Raw genomic sequence first — 19404 nt, forward strand, 5'->3', positions numbered from 1 at the left:
ACATTTTTTTTTTAAAAACCAAACCTGTAAGGCCCTGCGGTGGCTAGTAGATAGAACACAGAGCGTACAACGGAAGGTCTGTGCTTCAGGTCAGAGGTAAATGAAACCCAGAATATTCTAATACAGAGGTCAACATTTGGCTTTGGGTTCAAAGGCCAAATGTATATAAATTAATTTTAAAAAAACCCAACTAAGTTCAAAAATAATAATAATTAAAAAAATAATAATAATTAAAAAAATAATAATAATTAAAAAAAATAATAATAATTTAAAAAAATAATAATTAAAAAAATAATAATAATTATAAAAAAAATAATAATTGAAAAAATAATAATTAAAAAAATAATAATAAGCATTAAACACTAAACTACATTCTAGATCTAATAATATTACCAATGTATTTGTCAATGACATTATGACCATTGACATGACCACAGTCCGTTTTGATTTGCTTAGCATACCATATTTATAGTTTCAATACACAAACAAACGAAAAATTACTTCATAGACCTGACTTTCAAACTGTGCTAGATGTCTCTGACAATCATATAACCAAGAAACCTGACAAACTAACATCTTAGAAATGGCATCACAGAACTAACATCTTAGAAATGACATCTGAGAATTAACATCTTAGAAATGACATCTCAGAACTAACATCTTAGAAATGGCATCTCAGAACTAACATCTTAGAAATGGCATCTCAGAACTAACATCTTAGAAATGAGATCTCAGAACTAACATCTTAGAAATGGCATCCCAGAACTACCATCTTAGAAATGGCATCTCAGAACTAACATCTTAGAAATAGCATCCCAGAACTACCATCTTAGAAATGGCATCTCAGAACTAACATCTAAGAAATGACATCCAAGAACTAACATCTTAGAAATGGCATCTCAGAACTAACATCTAAGTAATGACATCCCAGAACTAACATCTTAGAAATGACATCTCAGAACTAACATCTTAGAAATGACATCCCAGAACTAACATCTAAGAAATGACATCCCAGAACTAACATCTTAGAAATGACATCCCAGAACTAACATCTTGGAAATGAGATCTCAGAACTAACATCCTAGAAATGACATCCCAGAACTAACATCTTAGAAATGACATCCCAGAACTAACATCTTAGAAATGACATCCCAGAACTAACATCTTAGAAATGACATCCCAGAACTAACATCTAAGAAATGACATCCCAGAACTAACATCTTAGAAATGACATCCCAGAACTAACATCTTAGAAATGACATCCCAGAACTAACATCTTAGTAATGACATCCCAGAACTAACATGTTAGAAATGACATCTCAGAACTAACATCTTGGAAATGAGATCTCAGAACTAACATCTTAGAAATGACATCCCAGAACTAACATCTCAGTGAGTCTTTTTTTGTGTGGTGCCCATAATTATAAATCAGATTTAAAAATCACTGGAAATTATTTTCAAGCAAAAAAATAATGTGTTAAAGTCACTGGGACTTTTTGTTCTTCTTTTAATACATACAACATTAAAAAAGTGCCTTTTTAAAATAATAATTGTATGCATAAGTCTTGCATAAGTTTACCAGCATAAATACAATTATCACACATACACAATAAGAAATAGAATTTCAATGTATAAAAATGTGAATATTTTGATATTGACCGGACTTCGTATAAAAAAATAAATGTGTAGCAGGAAGACCAAACAAAGAAATAACATAACTTGTTTTGACGAGCCCTGAGCTGCATTCCGAGCAGAAAAAAATCTCTCTCTCCAAAAAAAGGGGGCACATTTAGAGTTAAACAAAATAAAGCACTTGAAGTAATCAGATCCAAAAAAAAAATAAATATGCAAGCTGCAGTTCTTTGAATAAGATGAAAACAAGAGTTCCGCATAACAATATTTCAGCCTATCCTCTTGTCTAGTGACCTGCTAATGTGTCAATGGCACAACACTCACTAGTGCTTAGAAATGGACATGGTGTAAGTCAACGTATGGCACCTCACTGTAGTGTTCAAAGGCTCAGAACAAGTGTCAATGGAAACATTTTAAAATCAATATTTAAAAACATACATCAAACAAAATGAAAAACCTAATCTTTAAATCAGAGAATGTTTTTATGTATAATTGCATTTTTCAAATAATAATCAGTAACCAAAAAAAAAAAAAAAAAAAGAAATTGGCATGGGTCACTGAGAGAATGACATTTTGTTAAGAGGTGAATCAATGGCAATGAATGGTTTACAACTCTTGAAATGCTTGCATCATGGAGGTAAATAAATGTGAGGATGTCAGAAGAGCTAGTAAAAGTAAAAGTCAAGTTGCCCTTGCAGACCTTTTGGTCTATAGGGCAGATCATGTAAAGGTCATCTGTTTCTATGGCCCATGGTTAACATTTACTTTTCCTTAACTAATGTCAGGTGCCCATTAGAGCTGGGTGGACTCAGAGGCGCCCAAAGATTCCGAAATTAAAATCCAAGTCTTAATCAGGATTTGAACCCAGGACCCCCGGTACAGTAGCTAACCGCCTAACCACTTAGCCACCGTGCCTCCTAGAAGAGCTACTAGACAGCATCAATTTTATTGAATTTGTAAAGTATTATAATATTACATATAACGTATATTCTACTATTCAACTGTCTTTGTCAGGAACATTTTAAAGTGTTAATAAAAACCAATTGGGCAAAAAATACACATGCCATGGAGTGTGTGTTTGCCTAGTAAGATTATCACATAGAGTGGACAGAAGACAGTAAAGGTCTGATTGTAGGCTAGTTGAGAACAGTAATTTTTAAGAGAGTTGTAAGCTTTGAAAAAAAAAAATCAACATCATGTAATTTAACTTGTGTTATAATATATTTTATATATATATATACATATATATATATACAATATATACAGTCATGTGAAACACTGCACTCATCCTTAATCCTTGAAATTGGGGACATTGCCTTTATTATTATATTTAATACTCTGAGATCGAAAGCTGTAAATTTTTGTTACTAAAAATCAAGTTTATTTTGTTTGTAAAGGAAGCTTTTCTGCTTTAGTAAAGTTAAGTAGAATGCCTTGGGCTAAGTTGGGCTAGTATGGAGCAACAACTAACCATGAAGGAAAACTGATCTTGTGCTAGATAACGGAAAAGAATATACATCACTGGTGTTTACATTTAAATTAGACACAAAATATACTGATGTTTGTGCTTGAATATACATCACAGATGTTTTTGTTCTAACTGGACACAGAGAATATACATCACAGATGTTTTAGACATATTTAGATGCTTGAAAATGACATGTAATAAATATACATCACTGATGCTTGTACTCAAACATAACACACAAAAAAATCTTTACATTCTTGAACAAATAATATTACCTTTCATCAGTTACATTATGACGGAGATAAAAATAGTGTTAAAAATGTTAGTTCTAAATAATCCCAAGCAATGAACCATAGAGTTAAAAATGATTCTCTATGTCAGCTGAAGTTTCTTCTTCATGTAATGAAAAGCTTAAGTATGGATGTATTTAAAATATCCGCTGTGTACACCGCAAGAAAACAACAGAGCAAGTCAAGACTACAAAACTTTTAACTGAACAGAGCTGACGATTCACCAGGTTTTCTGTTCCTCTCTCTTTATGATCTATAGATAACTTCTAGACCCTAACAAGGACGCCAGGGCTGCAGCTACAACAACGTAGAAAACAAAAGCTTTGACTCTGTTTTTCATCCCAGATTTTGATATGGTAATAAATCAAACAGCAACATTTTAAAACACCATTAAAGTAAAGTTAATTGCAGAGGTAAAAATCAGTTTTGACTGTTCTACATTTGATCAATCTAAGCATCCACTTTTGCTTATGGGGTATTTAGTTAAACTGTGAAGAAGAGCTACCAGCGAAACCTCTGAAAATTAACATACAAATGAGCCAAACATATTGTCTTCAAGCTGGATATGAAAGGACTTGTATGTTTTTGTTAAACAACATATACAAAACAAAGGGACAACCCAAAACCTAGGTTTACAGATCTATGGCCGATATTGAAAATACACTTTTCATTTTAATATTGAGCGATAGCATGATGATCAGCTGACTTCTTCACACGACTTGTTTAGTTGCTTTCCGATATTCCTTAGAATTGAAGATTATTAAATCTTAGGCCCAAAACTCCCACAGGACGGGGGTGGTAGGGTGGGCTTAAACCTGGAACCATCAAGATGACAACACATGCTATCCAACAAAGCAGCCATCTTTCATATAAATTATCCATTTAACTAAAAACAAACCAAAAAGAGAGAGGCGATACTTTCAGTGTACTAGACGAAGCCGAGAGGACACGAAAGAGCTGGGAAGCGATTAAAAAACTAGCAAGAGACCATGGAGAGTGGCATGTTTTTACTGAGGCCCTAAGTACCATGATGAATACAAAGGAAAGATGATGATGATTAATTATAAACATCGCAAGATTGGAGCTTCTAATACAGTACTAGTGCACTGATTTGATTTAAGCACTCATACAAAATAAATAAAAATCATGATCACTCTCTACCTAGATAAAAAAAAAACTTCCCCCATCAACAAGCTTTTTTAGAGACCAAAGTACCCAGAAATAAGCTTTGAGAAAAAAATAGTATTAAAAGATTCCTTCTCTAGCATCCGACGACTTTTAAATGGAGAAAAAAACTATTTTTGAACAGGATACTTAACTCTTTCTCTCCGTAATTATTTACCACATTCTGATGGAACCAACGTTTGTATCGTCGGTTAGGAGAGAAAGAGTTAAGGTTACATAACAGCTCTGCACTACTTGCTGTAATCAGTTCATAAAAGCAAGTACAAAATGTATATATATATATATATATATATATATATAACAATAGAACATTACTGAATTTTTACAATATATATATATATATGCAAGTTTATAATATATATATAATATAAATATTTATATATTATATATTTACATTATAGAGAAGACACAACAAATATATAAATGTAAAAAAAAAAATTAAGTAATAGGTGGCCTTGATTCACAAAACATCACCCACGCCACTGCAGCTAAGTCCAGAGCTCAAGGTGCCACTGTGCACATGCTGAGACCACCATCTCCCCCACCAGCTGTAGCCCAGGAAGTAGACTGGGGCCCCAGTGCAGCCTGGGCAGGTGCCAGCAGTGTAAGTGAACCTGTTTTTAAAATTGAACACACCCACCTGGTAGACATTCTTCCACTGGCCGATGCTCACTTGCTTGAGATATCCATGTGGGTGGGACACCACAAACGTGAGCTTGTCAACATCTCTGCTAGCCTTGTACCTGTCGTGAACGTCCCACATCAGCTCATCAAAGAGCTCCACCGTCTTCTCTAAGCGCTCCATTAGAGCCACATCGCAGGAGACGCAGATCAACAAACACCTGTCTTCCACAATATTTACATTATCTACCGTAATTTTGTCAAGGGAGACCACAGGGCTGTCAGGCGTATCGTAGAAAAGTCTGCAGGATGAGCTCCTGACTTCTTCGTCATCAAATACCAGGCTAGTAGCAGTCAGGAGCTCAGCTTCCCACCAAATCGTACAAGGCACGTCCGACTGTTGACATTTATGACATGTACACGCTGTGTGATCTTTCTTATGTTTGCCGTCAAACTTGTTATAACCATTGTCATATTTGATAACACTTCTGATTCTGCCACTTCCAGTTCTTATAATTTCTCTCTCTTTCAACCCAAAGCAGGGATAAGGCACTGTTGATTCAGGCCAAAACTCTGGCCGGTATGGACTAACTGTGTTGACTTGTATTCTCACAGTCAGTTCTGCAATAGCCTTGACCAGCTCATGCAATACATTTGTATCCCTATAACCTTCAGGCAGATGTTCTAAGCCGAACGTGTTTACAGGTATAAAGTTAGCGTGTCCTGGGTTTTTTGTGCAGCCTTCGAAAAGTTTTTCCAGAGCACTTTCACACCCATCATAAAACTGACTTTCATGTTCACCTGAAGAAAAAAAAATGTTTTGTTTAAACTAAATAAAATTAATGTGACAATAGGCATCTTTGACTGAACGAAAAAAAGGAAGACCTGTCAAAGTAGGTCAAAAATATAAGGAGCTTTGTTTTCATTACTTTTATCTCTAGAAATTTCTCAACACCGAAAGAGGCATAAGACAAGGGCGTATCTTATCCCCATTTCTCTTTTTTATACTAGCCATTGACGATGTAACAATTAGTTAAAAAAAAACAAAAAAACATGCTGCGTTAGGTATTCAGAGGCATAAAAAAAAAACTGATGCAGAGGATGTAGCATTACTAGATAATACAATAGAATGTATACAAGAGAATATATAGAAAAACTTAACAAGAGACACACCCCAAATCAGCCTCTGACTAAATCTTGATAAAACAAAGTTACACATATTGATTACAGGTCAACAAGTACCTTATCTTATCTTATATAATACAGACGTTACGTCAAAAAAGAAGATGATTACGTCCTACGCGTCATGCATTTAGTCATGCATATTAACCAATGACTTAAACTCTGCCAAGTCACTGGTTTTCCTGGCTAGCTCAGGCAACCCATTCCATGCTCTAATAGCACTAGGGAAGAAGGAGTATTTGTACAAATTTGTCCTAGCATATGGGACGAAGAATGTGCCTTTATCTTTGTGTCTTTCAGAGTATTTTATGAAATTTTGTTTTTGTATTTGAAGATTATGGTTCAGTGTTTTATGTATAATTGCTCTTTACTTTTGAGTCTTCTGTCCTGAAGGCTTTCTAAATTTAGTGATTTTACTAAAGATGTTATTCTAGTCAATTGTGAATATTCGTTTGTTATGAATCTCACTGCTCTATTTTGTGTCTGTTCCAGTTTCTTAATGTTTTCTTGAGTTGAGGGGTCCCAAACGGAGGATACCCACCGCCAACACAGGGCATACATAGCTTGAACAAATAGAGCCTCTATTTCGGCAGCCTTATCACAAGCGATGGAGATAGGGAAAGCAGGAGATGTCAAAACATGTTTACCACAGTCAGCCATGCTATTGAATTAAGATTATTACATCCTAGCAACCAAAGAGAGGAAAGTGAAAACAAGTTCATCCCACGCATAATCTAAGACATAAAATCCATGGGCACAAGCTGGCAAGAGACTGGAAAAAGTGGCCAGTGTCTGATTTCTATGGAGAGAGTTTGCTAGCCAGAAAAATGTCAGTTGTTAAGAGTAACAAAAAAACTAAAACAAATTAATTCCACTTATCTTATTCATGGCAAACCAGTAACACAGACTAAAAACGCAAAATACCTAGGTGTTATAATAAATGAAAAACTGTCATGGAATCCACATATTGATGAAACTACAAAAAAATCAAACAAAGCATTAGGATTTATTAAAAGAAATTTCTATAAATCAAATAAGAAAATAAAACTAAAATGTTATTTAACCTTGGTTAGGCCAATAATAGAATATGCATCCACTGTTTGGGACCCCTCAACTCAAGAAAACATTAAGAAACTAGAACAGACACAAAATAGAGCAGTGCGATTCATAACAAACCAATATTCACATTTGACTAGAGTAACACCTTTAGTAAAATCACTAAATTTAGAAAGCCTTCAGGACAGAAGGCTCAAAAGTAAAGTAGCAATAATACATAAAACACTGTACAAATACTCCTTCTTCCCTAGTGCTATTAGAGCATGGAATGGGTTGCCTGAGCTAGCCAGGAAAACCAGTGACTTGGCAGAATTTAAGTCATTGGTTAATATGCATGACTAAATGCATGACGCGTAGGACGTAATCATCTTCCTTTTTGAAGTAACGTCTGTATTATATAAGATAAGAAGATAAGATAAGAAATGCCAAATTCACAGGAGGACATATCTCTTTAACAGTGACACTTTTACATATATATATAGGACCTAAGTCTAAGTATCTCTTTAACAGTGACACTTTTGTGTATCAGAATATGAAAAACAAATATATACCTAATGTTCTTTCAAACAAATTATTTTGACAAAATTAGTTTCAATTTACTGTGACATACCAATGCAGGTAATTTCCATGCCCTGGTCTGTGGAAGTAGAATGGAACCTGTTTTCTTCTGATCTGGAAAAGAATATTTAACAATGAGAAATGTTTTGCAGGGGAGGCATTGTCAAGTAATAAGAAGTTTTAAATCCAACGGTTTTAGGTTTCTTTTAAAGTGGAAGTAACATCTGTATTTTACAAGATAAGATAATATAAGTGGTGCTTTCTTAATGCTGGATTTTAACTCAGTCACAAGTTTATTGTGCCACATAGAAATCCTAATAAAAGAAGGTACAATAATCAACTCACAATGGCTAAATGAGACATTTTTAGGGCAGGAAACTCAAGTCTTAGAATAAGTGAATATATGTTTAAATTAAGGTCTATAATCCTGACCTAAAAGTCCTGTGATGGATATTATTATCAAGATTGAACAAGCCTTTATAAATCTATTATATCTCAGTGAAAGCTATAGCCTCATTGATACATTTTTTTCTCACTGTAATAGCCCAACTAATTAATGTATATCTAGTAGTAGATCTAGATCTACTTTGTCTTTGACAAATTATAATTAATATAATTCAGAATATTTGTTTATTCAAATCACATTTCATGACATCCAGCAAAAGAATCGAAACTTGTATTTACTTATTTTATAAATTACAGGTAGATGCAAAAAAAAAAAACTGTGAGATTTAAAACTATAACAAATGAAAATATTCACTTTCGATTAGAGTTTACAAAACTAAAATCACTCAATTTAGGGACTCTTTATATATTAGGACAGAAGGCAAAAAAATAATTAGCAAAATTTTTTTTTTTTTAAATCCAGTCATTGATTAACATCATGCATAACTAGAATAGATCTAGAATTCTAGATCTGTATAGTAGGGAGGTGAAATTCCGGAACTTCCGGTGTCCAAAAATGACGTAAAATCTTGAGACAGACGTCGTACCGTGTTGATTTTTTCCCATCTAATAGTACATGTGTCGTCTGGCTATATTCCTACCAATTTTCTGATCGATCCATCGTCAAAATTGTGCAAACTTAAAGAAAAAAAAAACACTGACCTCAACGGACATTTTAGTTTTTAATTATTTTTTTTTAGAAGATATTGTATTTCACCAACATGTGAAATTGTAGTTTTAGAAACGATTATTTGTTTATTTCATCAATATTTACATTATAACCAAGTGAAGTTCATAAATATCAATGAAATCAGCTTTGTGAGCTAGAAATTTACTTCTAATACTAGATATACTATTAAATTTCATATTTAGTAAGTAGATCTATCGTCTACGAAACTCGATTCCAACTTTTTTCAAGCAGAGGAGGTTCTTATATTTTGAACACTTCATCAAATTCCCCTTCCTTGAACGCGTCACTTTTTTTGTTTGTAATTCATTTGTTTTTATGTTTGGAGCAAAAATCGATGATTCGGGACTGCGCATGTCCAATTTAAGATAAGTAAAAGTTCCTGTAATTTTGTTCCGTTGTTCCAAAGCAGATGGCAGTTTTTTTTAATTCTCGGTAACCATGTATGTAAAACTGTTGTTTTAACCTCCCCCGGCAATTCATACCCATATAAGGGATGAGGGCTATATTATGAGCTTGTTTAATCGTAGGCTGATGAGCATATCAAAATAAGCTTCCAAACATCTTTAGAAAGACATTCCAATCACATTTATACCATTAGCTGTTAAATAAAATTAATAAAGGGGGTTGTCCAAACAAATAATAATGAATTCAGCTCATTCTACTTCATTTGGACAAGCAAAATCATAATAAGAAATATTACTGGGATTAATAAATCTATGATTTTTTTACAATGAATAAACATGACCTAGATCGAGATATCTAGAATATATAATTTATGAATGAAAGAACATGTGTGGGTTGCTAATTTGAAGCCAGAGACCATGCCCACTGTAGGTGATCACGCCAGATGAGCTGGCAGTGAGGAGAGGTATACACTAAGCGTGTAGTGTCACAAACTATCCGACAGGCAGTGGAGGGAAGGGGGAGAGAGTCATGAAAAGACAAAGAAAAGCATGGGGATGTTAAGGTGTAACAAAACGAACATCCAAATTATGAAAACAAGAGGGTCCTTGGATGGGAATTAAAAGAAAGACAGAGAGAGAATACATGTAGCCTAGTTGAAAATATCATGTTTATTCAATTATAATAATTAATTTATAGAGATTTATTTCTGTCTGTTTCTACACATAGATTATATAAGTAGGCCTATATAAATAAATAAACTATAAACGATATATATATATATATTATATATATATATATATTATAGCACTAGTGAATGGTCCAAGTTGCAGTCCGCACTATGGTATGAACGGGTGTGGATGACACTTTTCAGATCCATCCTTCGGGTGATGCAGAGGTCAAGCTGGTGCCACCTTTTTGAGCGTGGGTGCTGCCAAGAGACTTTATGGCGTTCCTTGCCAGAGAAGAATGTATTTGTTACACACAGTTCATGAGAGCTACAGAACTCGAGTAGCCTTTGGCCATTGTCATTTATTTTGCCAACACCATGAGGTCCCAAGCATTTTGGCCATGCATCATTTCCATCACCAACACGGGCATTAAAGTCTTCATTTATATAGAGGTGCTCGGATTTTGGAATACTTTTAATTACGTCCTCTAGAGCTTGAAAGAATCTGTCTTTGTCCTCTTCTGGTGCAGCAAGGGTTGGTGAGTAAGCACAGATTATATTAACTTTGCCTTGCGGTGATGCAAATTTCATGTGCGCTACTCTTTCATTGCCAATGGGAAACATTGCAATGCAGGGGATGAGACTGTTTCTTATTGCGAAGCCGACGCCATGTATTCTAGGGCTTTGTTCTGGTTTTCCTTGCCAGTAGAATGTATAGTTGCTTCCTGTAAGAGATCCACTGTCTGCCAGTCTGGTTTCTTGCAGGCAGGCCACATCAATGTTTAGTCTGCTGAGTTCTCTGTCGATGATAGCTGTTTGTCGCATGTCGGTGACGAGTTCAGGGTCAGTATTGAAGCCGGGACACATTGTCCGTATGTTCCAGCTTGCTAAACGCATTAATGTTGAGGGTTTTCTTATGATTTTATTTGCAGGTGCGGGTGAGCAGCTTGCTTTTTGATTTTGTCTTAGCACCAAGCACCCAGTGGTGCGGCAAGCTGTGGTGGGATAGCACTTTATTGTCAGAGGGCTGCTCGGCTTAAGGCAGGCAGTAGCTATCCAGTGAGGCTAAAAAGCCCCTCCTACCGTCAAGAGTGGTCCCTGGCGTTCCAGCTTACGCCAATCAGCTAGGAACTTATCACCGGTAACTACCACTCTCCGTGTTTTTTCAAAGACATTACTGTCAGAGATGGAGTGACCTCTCCATTGCTGGGGGAAAGCCTGGGCGGTAAATTTGCGAGTGCTGGGCTGCCCACACGCCAGCACACGCCTCTCTTCCATACTGACCGGGTCCAAAGGGATGGCGAGCCATCACAATTTGGGGACAGGTGGCTGCAGGAGTTTGCCAGAGAGCAGTAGTCTTACTACTGTCCCCCGCCTACGGGGCTCCAGGACCGGATTTTCTGTTAGGGTTTACTCCCTTAGCCTTAGACCTTACAGGGACACACACACAAGGCAGTGCGGCTATTGACCTATAGCTAGGGGTTTGGTTTGTGGGCAACAGGGCGTGTCCGCACGCCGACGGGCCATGCCTGCCTCACATCTTGGGGCCAAACCTCCTCCGAGACCCTTGCAGTTTAGCCTGAGGCTTCGAAGCCTCAGTTTCCATCTGCCACCACGAGGAGGTACTGCATAGGACTTGCTGTGGAGAGGCTATGTACTGGCAAGAGAGACTTACAAAATTGCTCCCCTTTCACAGATGCTAGCCAGCGGTGGCAACAAGTTAAGCTACCACACTAGACGCTTCACACAGCCATTGGACAGATTCAAGCTACTTCTCAAGAAGGCTTACACTTCCACTCAACCCAGAACTAGGCGAATTAACGTCAACCATGTAAGTGACCCAGAGAAGTGTGCACTCTTTGGCGAGCTCCTGAACAGTTCAATCCCCTCGTTAAGTGATGAAGAAGACATCTCTATCAGATGGGAGAAATTAAGAGACGTAATCTACAGTTCGGCAATCACCGCCTTTGGGCCTCAAAAACACAAAAATGTAGACTGGTTTGAGGCGAATCTATCGCATATGGAAAATGCATCGAGAAAAAACGATCTGCACACCTCGCTCATAAGACAAAGCCTAATCCAAAATCTTTGAAGGCCTTCAAAAGTGCTAATAAAGAGGCGAAACAAATGGCTAGAAAATGTGCTAACAACTTTTGGAGGGATACCTGCAACAGAATCCAAGACAGTCTCCACTCAGGAAATAGCAAAGCTCTATTTGATGTCATTAAAGCGGCCCTGGGTCCAACAGTGTCTAAGCCTGCCCCCCTTCTATCCAAATCAGGAGAAAAAATTACAGATCAAACCAAGCAGCTAGAAAGATGGACAGAACACTACCTCGAAGTCTATGCCACGCGGAATACAGTAGATGATGTCGCCCTGGCTTCTCTACCAGATCTTGCAGTACTGGAATGCCTAGATGAGCTTCCGAGCCTTAGTGACCTCAAAAAAGCAATTAACTGCTTAAAAAATAGAAAATCTGGGAGCGATGGTATCCCAGTGGAAGTAGTGAAAGTCAATGAATCACTCCTGCTCCCTGAACTCTATATTCTCCTCTGCCGCTGTTGGGAAACAGGTCATGTCCCACAGGACATGCGTGACGCAACTATAGTCACAATATACAAGAACAAAGGGGATCGGAGTGACTGCAACAACTATAGGGGTATCTCTCTCCTCAGTATAGTGGGCAAAATCTTTGCTAGAGTGGCACTATCCAGGCTGCAAGTGATAGCTTCTAGAGTCTACCCAGAGTCTCAGTGTGGATTCAGGAGCGGTAGATCCACTATAGACATGATATCTTCTCTACGACTACTGCAGGAGAAATTCAGAGAGATAGACAGACCCCTTTACATTGTTTTTGTTGATCTGACTAAAGCCTTTGACATGGTCAGCAGAAGTGGCCTTTTCAAACTCCTGAGGAAAATAGGTTGCCCTCCCAAACTACTAAAGTTAATTGAGTGTTTTCATGAGGAAACTAAATGTACTGTCAAATTCAATGGAGCCCAATCAGCACCTTTTGAGGTTTGCAGTGGTGTCAAGCAGGGATGTGTGCTCGCACCTACTCTGTTTGGCATATTCTTCTCCTGTCTACTGCATTATGCGTACAACGACATAAACGAAGGTGTGTTTCTCCATACAAGATCCTCTGGAAAACTATTTAATGTTTCAAGGCTGCGGGCAAAAACCAAGGTTAGGAAGCTACTCGTCAGGGAACTCCTGTATGCTGATGATGCAGCTATTGTGGCTGTTTCTGATATTTAGCTACAGTCCATGGTTGACAAACTATCTGCTGCTTGCCAGAAGTTCGGCTTAAACATCAGTCAAAGCAAGACTAAGATACTTGTCCAAAACACAAACACTGCACCTCAAGTAAGCATTAGAAATTGTTGATCACTTTTGTTACCTTGGCTCCATCATATCCAACAACACTCTACTGGATAAAGACATAAACAACAGGATAGCTAAGGCAATGGCCACCATGTCACGGTTGCAGAAAAGAGTCTGGGACAACATATTGCTGACTAGCAGTACTAAAGCCCTAGTCTACCGGACCTGTGTGTTGAGCACCTTGCTGTACGGAAGTGAAACATGGTCAACCTACTCATGGCAGGAAAAAAAGCTGAATGTCTTTCACCTCCGATGCCTAAGGCGGATCTTTAAAATTAGGTGGCAAGATAAGATAACCAATGAGGAAGTGCTACATAGAGCAGGATGCCAGGACATCCGCTCTGTAATCAGCAGCTGACGCCTTGGCTGGCTTGGCCACGTTCGTAGAATGCCAGTAGGTCGACTTCCACAGGACATCCTGTATGGCGATCTAATAGAAGGCAGGAGAGCCGCTGGTCGCCCACTCTTACGTTAAACGGATGTATGCAAACGCGACATGAAGCTCTTCAAAATCGACACTGGCAACTGGGAAGAGGTGGCACTGGACAGATCCACATGGAGAGAGAGCATAAAGGAAGGGTCACAGATTGCAGATGTCATACACCACAGAAGCAGAAAGAAGGGTGAAAATGCAACGGCGCCTGGTGATTATATATGCCCAACCTGCCATCGCAGCTGTGTATCAAGGATTGGCCTCTTTAGTCACACAAGAAGTTGCAAAGGGAAAAGATCGTCTCTCGAGACATAAAATGCCACAGATATATATTATAATATATATATATATATATATATATTATAATATATATATATAGAATTAAATATAGATATAGTCTAGACTAGTCTAGAGAGAGAGAGATTAGAGAGAGGCAATATACTATAAATACATAATGCAAAAGTGAATCTTTTAATACTTTACAATCTAAATAATTTTTAATTAACACAGATATAATTTATTAGCAAAAACATAGTGGTGTTTACTGACGGTGCTCAGTGTGCGCTGAAGGAGAAAGCAAAAAAACTGCGTTCAGTATTAGTATAGGACAGTATAGAATAGTAGCATGAAGTGACCTAATATATTTTAAAATAAAACCTTGAATATGAGTGCTAATTTCAAACCAAAGAAACACAGCTATTTTTATAGCCGTTTAGTACTTTCGTTGCTGAATAAGAATTTGCTTTCAGTTTTTTAGTAAGTTAACACTTAAGTTAAACTGTCACCAAATAAAAAAATAAAATAAAAAATTGACCTAGTTCCCAAAAGTCGGTGTTCAGTTATAAGAATCTACCATAGTTCCCCAATTACCAATACGGTGTGCCTTAGCTTATATAAGAACCTACAATAATAGTATAGTGTATTATATAGTGTATGGTATACATCATACTTGTAACATGATTAGATTCCATCTATCTAGATTTAGGTAGTACTACACTGACTAGTACTACTAATAGTAGATCTAGTTATCTAGTCTAGTAGTACTAGACTGTAAATCAGTCGTCTCAGTGTAACTACTTACTACAATCTAGAATCTAGACCTAGAATAGAGAGCAAGGCTTCTGAACTGAGGATTCAAAAATTCGAATCCGTCCCTGTATGTGGTTAGCATCTGTATAGATCTAGTAATCACTGTAATTACTGTAATGATCATGGACATGATGTAATCATTGTAATGAGAAATGTCATTATCATTAGTAATGTATGTCTTATTCATGATGTAAATTGTAATGTTATTAGTAATGACTAATATATGTCTTATTGTTATTCATTCAATTATTCACTACAGTGAGTATATTAAGTGACTATAAACTTAATAAACTATATTTATTCAGTGACCAGTCTCGATAAATTTCAGCTTTCTATTACTTTACACAAGTGACAATCTAGAATCTAGGAGTAGGTACTCTCTAATCTATGGCCTCCTTAGACTAAAGTTAGATCTATAAAATGTAAACAATACCATTGCATAGTATAAGTAGTATAACTAACAGACATAAATCTACCTTAATACTTCCATCGCATGCCTGTTAAATGTTAGATCAAGATCTAGATCTAGATATCTAGTCTATATGTTTCTTTTACAACGTAACAACACGACATCAGAGGGCGCTACTAGGTATTGTGTTGTTGTTGTTGTTTTGTATTGCCGCATAGTACTTTTGTATAAAGTCTTTAAACTCTTACTGTAAATTTAGATACCTAATTTTTCTTTGTTTCCACATAGATCTAGATTTCGATCTAACATTCTTTTTCTAAAAACAGCATAAATAGAACTTAATAAGCAGCATTTTTAAAGGCATATTTTTTAAAAATTAAAATAGTCTGTGGGTTATAAGTTGTCTAAAAATGAATAGTTTAATTTTGACATTACATTTGCCTGACCAATAGATTTAGCTCATCAAAAATTCGCAAATTTGTTCTCACATTTTAAACGAACTTCGCAATATTAGACATATATTTGTGCTCATAAAAAATAATTAATAATGTTCTTTGTCTCTATCGACTGTCCGCGGCTGTGGATTGTTCTTTATCTCTAACGTCTGTCCTCGGCTGTGGATTGTTCTTTGTCTCTAACGTCTGTCCTCGGCTGTGGATTGTTCTTTGTCTCTAAGGTCTGTCCTCGGCTGTGGATTGTTCTTTGTCTCTAAGGTCTGTCCTCGGCTGTGGATTGTTCTTTGTCTCTATAGCCTGTCCGCGGCTGTGGATTGTTCTTTGTCTCTATAGCCTGTCCGCGGCTGTGGATTGTTCTTTGTCTCTAACGTCTGTCCTCGGCTGTGGATTGTTCTTTGTCTCTAAGGTCTGTCCTCGGCTGTGGATTGTTCTTTGTCTCTAAGGTCTGTCCTCGGCTGTGGATTGTTCTTTGTCTCTATAGCCTGTCCGCGGCTGTGGATTGTTCTTTGTCTCTATAGCCTGTCCGCGGCTGTGGATTGTTCTTTGTCTCTATAGCCTGTCCGCGGCTGTGGATTGTTCTTTGTCTCTATAGTCTGTCCGCGGCTGTGGATTGTTCTTTGTCTCTAACGTGTGTCCGCGGCTTACGAAATTATGACTCTTGCTAGACAACTCTCATAAAAAAAACTATATCTGTGTGTGTGTTTTATGTACTAAGTTTCTATTTGATTCATTTAGTTACAAATTAGTATAGCGATACGTTGATAGCAATAAACATTTTAAAAGTGAAAAAAAAACAACAAAAAAACTGAAAATGTAAAAATAGAAATGGGTGATAGAGAGCAAGGCTTCTGAACTGAGGATTCAAAAATTCGAATCCGTCCCTGTATGTGGTTAGCATCTGTATATATGGGCTGTCGTTAATAGTTACCTATGCACGCGCTAAATTGTACGTTATTAGGGGGGGCCTACTATACATCTAGATTAATCTGCACCAATAAATTTTGGACTAAATTAATCTGCACCTAAATATCTTGGCTTAAATTAAACTGTACCTATAAATCTTGGACTAACTTTATTTGTACCTATATATCTTGGACTACATTGATCCTTTAAGCGAAGATGAAGAATAAGCTGAGATCTTTTTTGTTATGTGAATTCAATTCGAAATTTCATTGCGCCCAGACAAGAAACGTCTGAACTTAAAGACACGCCTACATGTTGAATGGTATCATTGAGAAATTGACATTTTGGTAAGCAGAGATATAATAGATTGTCCCAGCACTCAAACCACTTTTCTATTTATCTCTTTTTTTTTATTGTAGCCAGAGCATGATGGAAACTTACAGCCTGCTCGGTGGGTGGTGTTTGGCCTGCCTGGTGGGCCAAGGAGTCTGCAACAGTGTAGCCAGTCACACCTATGTGACTTGGTACCCACTGCATTATTATAGGGTTAGGTTAACCAGTGCCGTAGCGTTGTTTTATGTTATGAGAAGCCATGATGACAGTGTCGATTTTGGGGGGCATGGTCCAGGGCTTGTGGTAAATTTTTTGAGTCAGTGACCACAACAGTCTGTGTTGCCCTCAAATGTCCCGAGTTGAGAGTCAATGGCTTTTAAGGCCTCACAGGCTGCCAGGGTCTCCGCATCAAAACTGCAAACACTACCACATGGTCCAAAGATTTAAACTGAGAGCCAAGAAAGTTAATGTAGGATCCCGTGTGGTAGCAGCTTTCACAATGTCTTCTCTTTCCAGTGTGGTAGCAGCTTTCACAAATGTCTTCTCTTTCCCGTGTGGTAACAGCTTTCACAATGTCTTCTCTTTCCCGTGTGGTAACAGCTTTCACAATGTCTTCTCTTTCCAGTGTGGTAGCAGCTTTCACAAATGTCTTCTCTTTCCCGTGTGGTAACAGCTTTCACAATGTCTTCTCTTTCCCGTGTCGTAGCAGCTTTCACAAATGTCTTCTCTTTCCCGTGTGGTAACAGCTTTCACAAATGTCTTCTCTTTCCCGTGTGGTAACAGCTTTCACAAATGTCTTCTCTTTCCCGTGTCGTAGCAGCTTTCACAAATGTCTTCTCTTTCCCGTGTGGTAGCAGCTTTCATATAGAACTTTTTTTTTTCTTCAGCTATTTCTACATTTTTAATTTTTTTTTTTGGGGGGGAGGGGGTTTCGAGTTTTATTGTAAATTGTAAGCAGTAATTACGAGTTGATTTAAAGTCAAGACATGGCTGTCTCAAGGCGTCCTGTCTCAAGGCGTCCTGTCTCAAGGCGTCGAACTGCCGTTTTGCCATCACTGTAAAATGTCCCATGTTCTTCATTTCTACAACCGCCTTTTCTTGGTTCAGTTCAAACCACTCTGTGTGAAAACAGCCTTAGTTTAAAGTTCGCACTACGCCCCACCGTTTGAGTTATTTGCAGAACAAGAGTTGATCCAAAACAATCAAATTACTAATCTTATCTTATCTTATATAATATAGACGTTACTTCAAAAAAAGAAGACGATTACGTCCTACGCGTCATGCATTCAGTCATGCATGACTTGAATTCTGCCAAGTCACTTGTTTTCCTGGCTAGCTCAGGCAACCCATTCCATGCTCTAATAGCACTAGGAAAGAAGGAGTATTTGTACAAATTTGTCCTAGCATATGGAACGTCAGTGCATAATTATCTTTGTGTCTTTCAGAGTATTTTATTAAATTTTGTTTTTGTATTTGAAAATTATGGTTCAGTGTTTTATGTATAATTGCTACTTTACTTTTAGGTCTTCTGTCCTGAAGGCTTTCTAAATTTAGAGATTTTACTAAAGGTATTACTCTAGTTAAGTGTGAATATTTGTTTGTTATGAATCTCACTGCTGTATTTTGTGTCTGTTCCAGTTTCTTAATGTTATCTTGAGTTGAGGGGTCCCAAAAGGAGGATGCATATTCTATTATTGGCCTAACTAAGGTTAAATAACATTTTAGTTTTATGTTCTTATTTGATTGATATAAATTTCTTCTAATAAACCCTAATGCTTTGTTTAATTTTTTGATAGCTTCATCAATATGGGGATTCCATGACAGTTTTTCATTTATTATAACACCTAGGTATTTTGCGTTTTTAGTCTGTGTTTCTGGTTTACCATGAATATGATAAGTGGAATTAATTTGTTTTAGTTTTTTTGTTACTCTTAATAACTGTAATTTTTCTGGGTGGAAAGACATGCTCCAGTTTGATTATCATTTCTGTAATTCATCTAATTCTCTTTGTAAAATTTCTGTATCTTGTGTTGTTTTTATTGTTCTATATATTATGCAATCGTCTGAGCGTGCGCAAGAGCGTAGTAGCAGAATCTCGTCTTGTTTTTCTAAGTACTATTCGTGCGCCGTTGTTCTGGATACGTTGCAGCTTGGCTATTTTGTCATCGGGTATACCTGCTAGCACGGCGTTGCAGTAGT

At 37.0% G+C, this 19404-nt stretch overlaps 1 protein-coding gene across 1 annotated transcript in view; it reads right to left on the minus strand.

Annotated features, from left to right (window-relative positions):
* Nucleotides 1-15713, minus strand: part of LOC106071122 (uncharacterized) — a 31827-nt gene extending 16114 nt beyond the window's left edge. The window contains exons 1-3 of the mRNA XM_056041501.1: nt 15582-15713; nt 8045-8106; nt 5216-5997 (exon numbers count right to left, since the gene is read on the minus strand). Of these exons, the coding sequence (XP_055897476.1) occupies nt 5216-5997; nt 8045-8106; nt 15582-15595 (858 nt within the window). The 5' untranslated portion in view covers nt 15596-15713. The remainder of the gene's footprint in view (nt 1-5215; nt 5998-8044; nt 8107-15581) is intronic.
* Between the last annotated feature and the right edge of the window lie 3691 nt (nt 15714-19404).

This window comes from Biomphalaria glabrata, chromosome 9 (assembly GCF_947242115.1).
Source record: "Biomphalaria glabrata chromosome 9, xgBioGlab47.1, whole genome shotgun sequence".
Lineage (NCBI taxonomy): Eukaryota > Metazoa > Mollusca > Gastropoda > Planorbidae > Biomphalaria > Biomphalaria glabrata.